Source organism: Panicum hallii, chromosome 6 (assembly GCF_002211085.1).
Source record: "Panicum hallii strain FIL2 chromosome 6, PHallii_v3.1, whole genome shotgun sequence".
NCBI classification, from domain to species: Eukaryota; Viridiplantae; Streptophyta; class Magnoliopsida; order Poales; family Poaceae; genus Panicum; species Panicum hallii.
This window is the reverse complement of record NC_038047.1, coordinates 33,904,546-33,916,660: the sequence shown is the minus strand read 5'-3', so window position 1 is coordinate 33,916,660 and position 12,115 is coordinate 33,904,546. Positions and strand designations below refer to the sequence as shown.

Below are 12,115 nucleotides of genomic sequence, written 5' to 3'. Positions count from 1 at the left end.
TACCCCTCATTGATTTGTGCTTTTGCGTTTGTTTGACATATATATGTCATTTAGACTATGGATTTCATGATTGCACTTATTGGATGTATTTCATGATTGTGTGATGATGTATTTCATGATTGTGCTTATGGATATGTTAATTAACTGCTATTTGTAATTCTGGAAAGCTATTATGTAGCAGCTGTTTTTTTTAGCAGGCGCCCAGTATTTTCGTCGGCCAGGTGGATGACGAAAATACTGGAGCGTATCCAGTATTTTCATCAGCTAGCGAAGCCGATGAAACTAACTACTATTAATTTCATCGGTCTTCGAAACCGATGAAACAAATTGTATCATTTTCGTCAGCTGCTCTAGCCGACGAAAATATGGTGTATATTTTCGTCGGCTTCGTTGGCCGATGAAAAGTCATGTATTTTCATCGGTTGCCGACGAAAATGCGTTCATTTTCGTCAATTTTATTCCGTCGGCCTATTTTCATCGGCCGACTGACGAATATATATATTTTCGACGGCTTTCTGGCTATTTTCAACGGTTTCTGGTCGATGAAATTAAGCTATTTTCTTGTAGTGGTAGGGTTGGCCGATATCAGAAGAAAGTGGCTCGTGTGGGCTCTCTGGAATCGGACTCTGAAGAAGATAATGAAGTTTGGTTGGTTGAGTGGACTAGGAACAAAAAGCCAGTATCATGTCTGTTGGTCAAAGCCAACATAGAGAAGTACAGCTTCGATGTGAATAAGGCCAATCAGATATTCGACTTCCTATTAAGAGAAAAGCAAATCCAGCTTTCCTCAAACCACAATATCCCAATGATCGAAGAGTTGAAGAACAAGAAGTACTATAAATGGCATAATTCCAATTCTCATAGTGCTAATGAATGTAATGTCTTCCATCAGCAGATGCAATCAGCTATTGAGCAAGGGAGAATACAAATAGAAGAGAGAATAAGAAGCCGATGAAGATCGACCAACATCCGTTCCCTACGGCAAACATCAACATGGTGGAGCTAGAAAAAGGAAAGGCTAAGGTGCTGACGTCACAAAGGGCTAAAGAATCTGGGTTAGTTGATCCGGAAGTGCAGATTTCAGCCAATGAGGTTAAGGGTGGTGACCATCGTGCTAATGGACAAGACGAAGCAGGATGAACCTCTGGAGTCACCCATCGCCGGAGATTTACATCACAAATGTTGCTGAACAAGTACAGATGGTAGCAGGAAAAGAGCCATAGGCGTCGGGAGGTAGAATAGCGTGATCAGGAGTCGCACCGGCATTGTCCTTTCTTCGCTTACTGCTGGAACAAAGGGTTGAGGCTGCCTTCGGTCCGTGATTGTCCAGAGTGCAACAAATATCAGGAGTACCATCACGACTACATGAGGCAGTGTCGCTCCATCCATGATCGGATTGACTACCGGTCATGTCGGTGTTTTATCGCCAAGCCCACCGAGGGATACCCCTAGGTGGTAGGTTGTAGGTAGGGTGTCGCTGAGATCAGGAACTCAAAGGTGCAAGCAACACAAGATTTAGACAGGTTCAGGCCACGATGTGTGTAATACCCTACGTTCTGTTTGGTGGTTTGTATTGCTTTGGATTGGTTATGCTTTGGAGGGGGTCCCTGCCCGCCTTTATACACTCTGGGGGGCAGAGTTACATGGAATCCTAGACTGATACTAGATTAAGAGTCTTACCCAAGTAGTACTTGGGTAGTCTCCTTCTGTACCGACTAGTCATACTCGCATGCGAGTACATTACAAGAGATATAAGGTATGGGGCACGCCCCATCCCTTATCTAGAATATTCTATGCCATGTGCGCAGCCCCGTGGCCACGGGTCTAACAAGCCCCTAAGCTCTTCGTAGCCGAGTACTTTAGGCTTGCGAGTACTTCTAAAGTCATCTTAGGTTTCTTCTGAAACTCCATCTTGAAGGCGTCCTCCGAGTACTTTCTTGGTTGCTTTGAGTCTGTGAGGTGCTAATGCCCCGAGTAGTCGTAAGTCTTCTTTTATACGAGGTGCGATGAAAATTGCACTCATATGGAGTAGCCCTTGAGCCTTAGGTTGAATCGAAGAATCGGGCTGAGGGTCAAATTAGTCTTGACTCTTCTTTTCTTATCTTCCAAATATTTTTGAAAAATAATCCATCGATGACACGTGTCCACAGTCCCCGAGTATTGAATCCAAATCCCAAAGATTTGGAAAATGGATCCAAATGAACGTGGCATACTTTGCAGTGTATTTTATAGATTTAAGTTGATGGTAAAAATAGTAAAAAATTGGTTTGAAATTCAAACCCCCTTTTTTCAGGATAATATCCCTGAAAAATGGTTAATCAAATAATTCCTAAAATTATCCTAAATTACCTCGCAAAACAAATCATATCCCGATAAAAACTCCTCAACTTTCGCATAGTGCAACCGTGCAGTAACTTAGGGTTAACTTACTCTTTAAGGTGCCTCTGCACTGTGTGAGCCCTTCACCTTCATCTATCTCGCAGCCGCCGCCATATCTAGGTTCGGATTTAATTCTGCGTTGTTTCCATCTTCTCCTCCCTCCCACTCTCCTTGCACACATCCCACACTCTTCTCCTGAGCCCCCGAGCGTATGCGAGTGAAGACACTCGTGACATCAAGGATGGGAAACAAGAAAGCTGCCAACAAGGGAAACAAGAAGAAGAATGAGGAGGAAGCCAAGTCTGCGACCAGCGATTGGAATTACAGTAAGTGTTCTAGGAATGACCTCTTAAACCTTGTTGCTGAGGGTCTTCTTCATGGTCAAGATGTTGTTCAAAGGCTCCCTTCTTTCTGTCAACCCTTTCCTTAAGAAAATGTTGACAAAATTGTTCTTTTTCTGCATTTTATCAAAAGGGGATTGGCCCTTGCTGCCTCCGATTTTCTTCGTGGCCTTCTTTATTTTTATGAAATCCAACTTCATCATCTCAACCCAAACTCAATAGCTCATGTAGCTATTTTCGTTCGTCTGTGCGAAGCTTTTATGGGAATCGAACCCCATTGTGCTCTATTTCGATTCCTTTTCCACTTGAAACCCTAACCTAGTTTGGAGCACCAGAATGTAGTCAGAGGGGCCGAGTTCCAGTTGAAGCAAAAATTGGTTGAAAAATACATCAAGTACAAGTTCCCCACTAGTCACTCAGTTTGGAAGGACTTGTGGTTTCATATTGGAAATCATAAACCATTGCTAGCTGAGAGGACTGGAGGAGTGCCAAAACCACAGCCGGAATGGAACCAGAATCCCCTTGCTTCCGAGATGGAGCAAGTCAACGAACCACTCGATGTAATCCAAGCATTGAAATTGATGGGGGTCACTGGTGCTTCAGTAATGTACTCGTTTTTGAGTGCCGAGTTTAGCCTTTGCAAAAGAGGTGTCAATTTGGTTTCGATTATCTCGGACATGAAGATCCCTCCCGGATGTCTGTATAGGAATTGCCACCGGGAGAAGCACTGAAGCGGGTGAAATGTGTACTGATGGATGTACACGCTGTGCCTTATGTCCTGACGCTGTTCAGTGCTTCGAACCGGCCAAAACCGGTATGCTACTTGTTTGTCAGAATACTTTAATGCTTGCACATATTTTATCTGATGTGTGTTTTTGACCTTGCAGGGACACACAGACTTGTGCAGGAGTTTGCCTCCGCTTGCAGAAATGGACCGCCCTGATCACTTAAAGCCAAGTGCGTATGAGCTGCCTAGGATCCATCCTTCCTATGATCCCTTGATTGATAAAGAAGATGACGATACTGATGATGATCTTACTCTAGCAGACCTCCAGAAGAATTCAAGCACGAGTACTTCCCAGGATGATATGACCTTGCCTGGTGGTGGACTCCTGCCTAGTAATCCCAAGGGACTAAGGGTCACTGCTTGAAAACGCAAGGCAGCCATCATTACAATCAACGACGATGAACCATCAAGGTAAGAGTTTTCTCGACCATTACGAGTACTTTTCTTGAGTTTTCCTTGTGCTGATTTTTGAACACTCTCCCCCTTTTGTTCTTTTCTCTAGCGCTGATGCTTCTGAGCCTAAGCGTTCAAAGCAAGGGGCAGGATATAAAGCACCTGACGATGATACTGCAACGAGGCAAAGCGTGCCATCTGTTGCAGTGGATCCATCATTGAATGTTGCTGGACATGCGGCAGGTGCCCCGCTGAAGCAAACTTTAGCTTTGTTTGGCGAATTTGCCATGGCGAGTACTTTGAGTACTACTGCAGCACCAAAAGTACTCAAAGTAAGAGAGTTGAATGTAAAGAAATCTTCATTGTAAGTATTCGAGTACTTTTCTCTTGCATATTTTGTGAACTCATAGGTAATTATGTATCTGACAATTTCTTCATTGTGTGAAGGAAATCCTCTGCTTTGGGCTTAGACGAACCTAGACTTGCCTCGGCTAGTGCAGCCTCTGAGCCAGAGAGAGTTCCAGATGTTGCAGCGTTTAATGACAAGCCGGGTACTATGACCATCGTCAGTACCCGAAGAAATTCCTGCATTGTCCAATGGTGAGGTTGAAAGGGATGTTTCAGGTGCTGAACCAGTCAAAGAAAAACAAGTCTGGGACAGATGAGCCAACCCCCGAGATATTGACAGGTTAGCCGATCATGCCGCCCCCACCCACAAAGCCGGCACTGATATGTGGCGTTGCTCATTAAAAATCAGAGCAAATATCAAAATTGTCCATGCTGATTCTAGATATGAGCTAGTGTATTGGTGTTAAAACATTTCAGGGACCGGCATGGATATGTTTTTATGCCCACCGGCTCTATCTCTACAACCCCACATGGTGCCACATGGGCTTTAGAGCTAATTCATCATTTTACTATTGTGCCATCGCCTGGGCAATCAGATCAGCACCCCTCTCCAAACTCTAAGCTTCTACCACACCCACAATCACATGCCTTAGATCTGAAAGTGAAAGGAGGCCATAAGGGCCCTGATGTACAGTCGCGCGATGCTATGAATCATGGTGGCGAGTGACATGTTGCTGCTAGGGTGGTGAGGATATTTTTTAGGCACAACATTATTACTTTCAAACAATTATGGAAAAATAGGTAATATTCCTATCATAGGATGAAGTAATTAAAAAATATTTTATATAAGTTACTCAAATAATTTTGAAGTTATTTTAAAATTTTGTTTTTTGAAAGAACTTCAGCAAATTTTGTTAAAGAACTTCAAAATTCTCTATATAACTTATGATATAAACTAATTTTATAAATTGTTCAATCACACTAAAAGAATACTAGTTATTTTTCTACAAATTTTAGAATGCAGTGCCCCTTAAAATTTGAATAATCTTCAAAAGCAGCCTATTTTATTGAATTTTAATTTTTACCATTTTAATTTCTACATGAGTGCCTTTATGAAAAATGTGTTCATGCACATATGTTTTGTCAATAAAAAAACTTTCGTGAATTTTGGAAGTGATTTGAAGGTCACTTTGGTCGAGAAAAGAGGGATGGAATCCATGGGTGACTTGGAGTTAAGTAACAAAATGCACGAAATTATCAGATAATGAAGCCTCCATTTTCCTAGTGTCAAATAGATAATTTTTGCTATTATCTTTATGTAGTAGTAATCAATGTTGATTATTTTTGCCTAATCATGACAATTTGCATAACTATGTTATTTCCATGGGTTTTTGATAAAAAAAAAGCATAAAATGGTACCCAAAAGACAAGTTTCAGCTTGCCAACTTGAAGGGCTACTCCAAGCCATGCATGTGGAGCAACGGGGCATGGTCCAGGGTGTAGTTGGGCTTTGGTATGATTAGACTTGCCCCATTTGAAGTCTATTTGAGCACATGATGACTCAAGTATTACCCCAAGGTCAAGAAAGTAGGATTTACAAATATCTCACAACGATTCATTCAATTAATGTCAGTTTAAGAAACATGGAGGCTATTAATGTATTGATGTTAGCTCAAGTTACATTCGCGGATGCGTCATAGAAGGCCCATCTAGAAGTCATGGAATACATGCTAGAAGACTTCTGGACCAAACTTGGGGAAGAATTTAAGCAACAGATGTAGAAAATTGTGCAAGGCCAAGGGGCAAAAGGAGGAACAAAATTTGTCTTGTCCTCCCTCGCTTTCTCTGGTATTGGAAAACTGATAAGGAACCATCATATCTACTGATTAGTTTGTGATACATAGTCTCCATCACGAACTTAGGTTTATACGAAACTAGATATTATATGAATGTAAGACACATACTATTTATAAAAACCACATCACCGTCTAATAGAAGTTGAATCGGATAACACAAAACCAATGACACAAAGAAGACCACATATGGTCATATGTAAATAACGATGACTAGAAAACCAGAAATATAGAACCCAATATAGGAGTTCTTGTAGTCCTTTATTCGTTACCCTCATCATCTCATCAAATGTAACTCAGAACACGGGGGACGTCAACAGCATTGAGAGGCTTAATGATATACTCCTTCGCCCCTGCATCCAAGCACCTACATACAAAAGGTGCGCACAATATAAAGTGAGTACCTACAGGTAACAATTGTCTATCTGATGCAATGTCTTGATAGTTCTAATCTTCACTCACTTTTTCATCCTTTCAGGGATGTTGTCAGAGGACATGATCACCACAGGGATGTGCTTTAGCTTAGGTGATTCCTTGAGTGAATTAAATAAATTTTGTTAATAAATAATAAGGTTTTCAATATTTAGAGATGCTAGGTACAAAATTCAACATAACATAGGTCAATGAAACTATATGTGGCACAATCAAAACTTGAAGTTTTTATTTATGAAAGGACTCTACCTTAACCTCCATTAGAAGATCATACCCAGTCATATCAGGCATACAATAATCAGTCATAATCAACTTCACATCATGTTCCTACATAGAATTATTATGTAGAACATGTCAAAAATAGTTCACAACCAAATGAACTAAATTAAGTAAGTGCATCTGTGTTAATATCAATCGCATAAACTATATGAAACTATTGATATACCATATTTAGAAACTCCAAGGCTTGCTTTGGACCCTCCTTAATAGTCACTGCAAAATAATAATATTTATAACAACAATAAGAGTTATTGAACATCGAAGCACTTATTATGTGAACATAAAGAAGACTAGAGACACTCAAATAGCTTGACTTTATACCTATTATAAATTGTAAAATTTCCTATCTATACTATATTTAAAGTTAGATCATGTTACAATAAGAAAATCTCAACCCCAACATCACATAAGGACATCATGCTAGTATAGAATTCCAAATCCCTACTATGTACTACTAGCTTATCCACTTTCAAGAAGTGTGAAAATAACAAATAATAAAACTTGATAAGCAATATAACAAAAAGACTAGTTGTAGAATGGAGTAGAAAGATTCATAATAGCCATATTTCACCTCGAATGTCATAACCCTTTAGGACCCGAGATGCCACGAGACGATCAACAAATGAATCATCAACTACGAGAACATGAGGGGCATCGGTGGCCATGGTACTCTCCACACAACTTCGGCTTCCTTCCTTTGGGGGAAAAGCTTGCAAATCTTTGGTATAAGACTGTTTAGACTGCAATGTTGTTGATGGAGTGAACCGAGAATGGGCCTGTTTATATAGCCATTCGCGGTTGTACTAGTGATATCTTTAAGATAGAGAAATAGTTACTTGCGGCTTTACCGTCTATATCCTTAAGATATATAATCAGAGCTTGAGGCTATACTGATGATATCTTTTAAGATAGAGATGAGTTTGTAGCTATGATGGTGATATGATTAAGATACAGAATCAATTTGCAGGTAAACTTATATCCTCAAGGTAGAGAAAAAAGATAAATAATAGCAAGGATTTAATGATCATATATCTTGCTACACGACAAGTGAGCATATCCTTAAGATATATAATGTATCTCCAATGGATTCGAGCCATATTTTGCCAGCACGTAGAAGTCTTTCATTTGAATGTTGTGACTGTGTCAAGCAATAGTAATTTGGTTCATTGTTAGGTAGGCATGGTAAGTACATCTGGTACCTAGAATTTGAAGGGTCGCAATGGTCTTATGATCCCCTTGATGAAGTTGAGGCCCCATGATTTGAGCCTAGCTAGATCCCTATTTTGATAATGTTAGCATTTGAATTTGTCATGGAAAACAAGAAATGCATTAAGTTGATGAAACTGTTACATGGTCCCATTGTGCAGTTGTTCTAAATCATTAGCAACTATGGTAATAGTTCTTGCCTATGTTATAACCATGGCCACATAATTAATCGAATGCTAGTGCGTGCACAAATGAGAATCCTAAGAACTATCATTCATAGCACGCCATGTAAGGTTTGGAGTTATATATAGTGAAAATATACTATGTATGAAAACTATGTGAAAATCAATTGTATTAGTTTTCAGACCGTGAATGAACTACGGAAGATGATTGGTGCCATGAAAAAATTCAAAAGTGACATGGACTTAATTGAATTTGTGTTTTTGGGGCATCTCATATGTGTCTCTGCTCTTGAGAACTTGTGAAAATGTCAACCTGTACTCTATTTATATAGTTTTTATTTCAATTTTCTAGCAATCCTTCATATAAGCTATTTCCTAAATTAAGATGGTGGTCAAATTAGACTGGAATAAAAGGAGATCATTTTGATGAGTTCACAAGGATGTATTGTATGACTAACTAATTCCACAAAAATCAAGAGTGCTAACTATGTCTAGCTACACTAGAAAGGGGGGAAGGTGCCCCAACATCATCCAACGAGGCGTATAGAATAGAAAAAAAATCATGAAATCCAAAAATATTTCAACAACACATACAACTCGGACTTGTATTTGAGATAGAAATCTATTCTTAGATGATTTGGTTTCATATATGCAAATCAAATGATTTTTATAGTAGTATTCATACCTAGAGTCGTAGTTAGGGGACGATTTGAGAATAAGGCGCACCATTGGGTCATCCAAATTAGAAAAATATAAATCAAAGTAGCATGTCCGTGGACAAGATTAGTAGGAAGATTGGCTAGACTTGGGGAATTGTCTTTCTGAAAGTGCATCTAGGCCCCTTGGGCTTTGATGGTTGATTGGCATAAACAACTAGAGGACTAATGAGTTTCTTGAGTTTTGGATTGACTGTTATTGTAAATGACAAAGTCAAGGTCATTTCATTTGAAGTTTGCTAAAGTAAAGATATGACAAGCAAAGATTGGGGTAAGCAAAAAAGACAAAGATGAAATGCAATTGTATGGTATCATTGGTGGTTTGCTTCAATAATAAAAGAAAAGTGAAAGTTGCAAGAAGACTGATCAAGTTTACAACATCAAGAGGAATGTTGAGCAAGGGCTTAGTTGTTGAAGAAGTTCATATGGAAACTTGTTTGGTGACAACATCAAATATAGAGAAAGATAGTGAAATGAAGATATGATAAATAAAGAGAATACATGTGTGCACATTGATGTGAAGAGATTTGTGATCAAGAGCAATGGTGAATCCAAGGGACTTGTAATGATAGTTTGGTGGTCACATGGATGCAATTCTTAATCAAGAAAGGGGATTGTTGACAAAGTATAATCAAGATAGAATTTTACTTGGTCAAAATATTGGTATGGAAGCATATATTCAAAAGTTTGCGTATGGTATTGAAGAAATGGAATCCAGTGAATTTTGTGTTGAAGAGATGATACTTCATGGTTAATACAATTGGAAAGGATGACCATGATGTGAGAATGGAATTCAAATGAGTGCTTATTGCTGATGTTGAGCTATGTGTGACTCAAGATGGTAAGATGGTGAAGAGTTAGCAATAGCTTGGGTATGAGAAAATAAGAAGCAAATTGCTTGGTGTCGAGGAACCAATTGTAGGGGTGAAGTAGCTAGTATTGGCCAAACGCTGAGGCACCGATCAAGACGATGAGGAGTCTCATGTTGCAAAGCATGAGGTCATTATTTAATAATGATGAATGAATGTGACTTGTGGATATGAAGTTGCTTGTTGATCATGTTCATTGTCAAATCCCAAGTCAGTAGTTTAAGAACGGTGTGCTCAATAGTTTAAGGACGGTGTGCTCAAGAGACAAGAAATGTTGCACACTCATGAAGTGAAAATTGAAGAAAAGTGGCAAGGTTCAAGTTATTCAAGCTGAAGAGATTTTTATTTATATTGGACATCGAGAATAGATATGCTGCTCTATCAAGAAGGATTGGAATGAAAACAAGCCAAGAAAATCCATTCTTCCAACACCATATACTATATTATATTAACCAAATATTACTGGTTAAAAAAGGATCGAAATCAATGGGATGTTTTCCCGACCAGATTCACCGTTCCTATATTTAAATAGAAAAATTCTTAAATTTTTCCTATTTAACTCCCTTATATTTTAAATTATTTTTCCCTATCAGTTCCCAGGCTCATCGCTCCAGACAAGGTAACATGGAGCGGGTCTTCACTGGTTTGTGTAGCAGTCTGGAGTGCCGTTGGGAGGTATATAGTGCAGTGGCTGAACCCCTCCCAGATGCCTAAGCGAGGTGGCACTAAACTCCATACATGCATGCTAGCCAGGCGTAGTGGCGCTTGCTCCTGCCATGCTCACTGGGCCGCAATGGGCCATTATTAGCAAGGTGAGTTGCAAGGTGCTGCACATGCCAGAGGCCATCCGTGTATGCAGTTTTCTTTTTATTTAATTTTTCTTTTTTCTTTTTTGACCGTACATATGTTTAGTATTTGTGCTTCATGGATTCGGATGGGATAGATAGCAACCCATATGAACCGGTCTGTTTTTTCCTTCAACTCATTCCTCCTGGGTAAGCTGATCTATGCTTTTGTCATTTTCTTTTCTTTTCCACTTTTTTGTTTACATTCTCTCCTTTTTGTATGTCCAAGTATTTCATGATAACCAAAATTTAAATTCCATGTTAATAGTCTGCTCATATATGCCATGTATAAGGTCACATATCACTTATTCATGTATGGATATGCGCAAGACAAAAATTGCAAATCACTAGTGTTTTATGAATCAGTGAACTTTGTGGTGTTATCTACTTATCCATGGTAGTATTTTGTATATGTATCATGTATGGTTGTAACCCTTGTGTTAAGTTCAATTGTTGAAGTGCTTATGTGTTATTATTCCCAACTTGAATTATTGGTTTGCGGCCATTATCGACATGTTCCGATCGAAATGTATCGTTTCCGGTATCTCGTAATTCTGATTTCGCTTTCCCGATCAGCATTCCTGACCGTGGTTAGAGAATTTTCCCGACTGTTCTCAACTGCTTTGATCCCTAAAGACGGATGCGACATTGAATGGTTTGACTAGTCTCGGTGCTTAAACTAACAAAATAAAGTGCTAACATGAGGAAACACTTAAAAACACATGCACTTTGTGGTCTTGAGCTTTTTATCAGTTGATTGGGATAGCCATCTAAATAAACTTTCCATAGAGTCCAAGATCATCTAATTCGGGCTCCTGAGTAAGAAGTTATGGCTATTTTAGTTAGCGTTGTGTTGTTGCTGAAATTTGGGCTCAACTGAGTTTGGCCCAGTAGGGAATTTAGAAATTCATAAATCTTAAAGGCTCATGTATGCAAGAGTAGATGGTGCAAAATCTTAGTCCCATCTTGCTAGTGGAAGAGTGGGATGACCAATATAAATATGGAGGTTGTCTCCATTCCTCCAAGCTATATGATAGGGGAGAGAAGAGAAACACCACACGCACGCATGCCACGCCTCGTCGGGCCTAGGCGCGCGGCACCTGCGTGAATGCTCCGCCAAAATCCAGCCCCTCACCTTGCGGGGGCGCATCTTTCTTTTGCAGTTTTATCTAAATCTAATCGGTTTAGATCGCGATCTGAGGTCGGTTTGGCTTCCCTATATATGACCTATCGGCCTCCACTAGAAAACATATCAAAAACCTAGGGTTTTTGCCTCTTCTCGCTGCCGCGCTGCCACGGTAGCCTTCTCCATCCCGAGCGCCGGCGTGCACTGGCGAACGAGAGAGCATGTCTCCAGAACCGTTCGCATTTGGGATCTTGTGCCGGGAGAGGGCAAATAAGGTTTTTGGAAGCGCTTCGCGCGACTGCTCAAGGTCTTCACCACGGTACATCTTCGGTCAACTCCGTCGTCTCACGGGCCAACCG

At 39.9% G+C, this 12,115-nt stretch overlaps 1 protein-coding gene across 1 annotated transcript; it reads right to left on the bottom strand.

Moving 5' to 3' along the window:
- Nucleotides 1-6,386: 6,386 nt before the first annotated feature.
- On the bottom strand, nucleotides 6,387-7,477 carry LOC112898359 (two-component response regulator ORR12-like). The gene is made up of 5 exons (XM_025966690.1): nucleotides 7,384-7,477; nucleotides 6,979-7,025; nucleotides 6,783-6,860; nucleotides 6,564-6,634; nucleotides 6,387-6,468 (listed from the first exon to the last, which is right to left on the bottom strand). Exons 1-5 carry the CDS (start codon nucleotides 7,475-7,477, stop codon nucleotides 6,387-6,389), a joined length of 372 nt encoding a protein of 123 aa, XP_025822475.1.
- Nucleotides 7,478-12,115: the final 4,638 nt, after the last annotated feature.

Excerpts from the sequence above, each read along its gene's own strand:
- LOC112898359 (XM_025966690.1), bottom strand. The coding sequence starts at position 7,477 with ATGGCCACCGATGCCCCTCATGTTCTCGTAGTTGATGATTCATTTGTT. Across the intron at positions 7,026-7,383 it reads AAAGGGTTATGACATTCGAG|TGACTATTAAGGAGGGTCCA; the intron begins GTGAAATATGGC and ends ATTATTTTGCAG. Across the intron at positions 6,635-6,782 it reads ATCTTCTAATGGAGGTTAAG|GAATCACCTAAGCTAAAGCA; the intron begins GTAGAGTCCTTT and ends AATTCACTCAAG.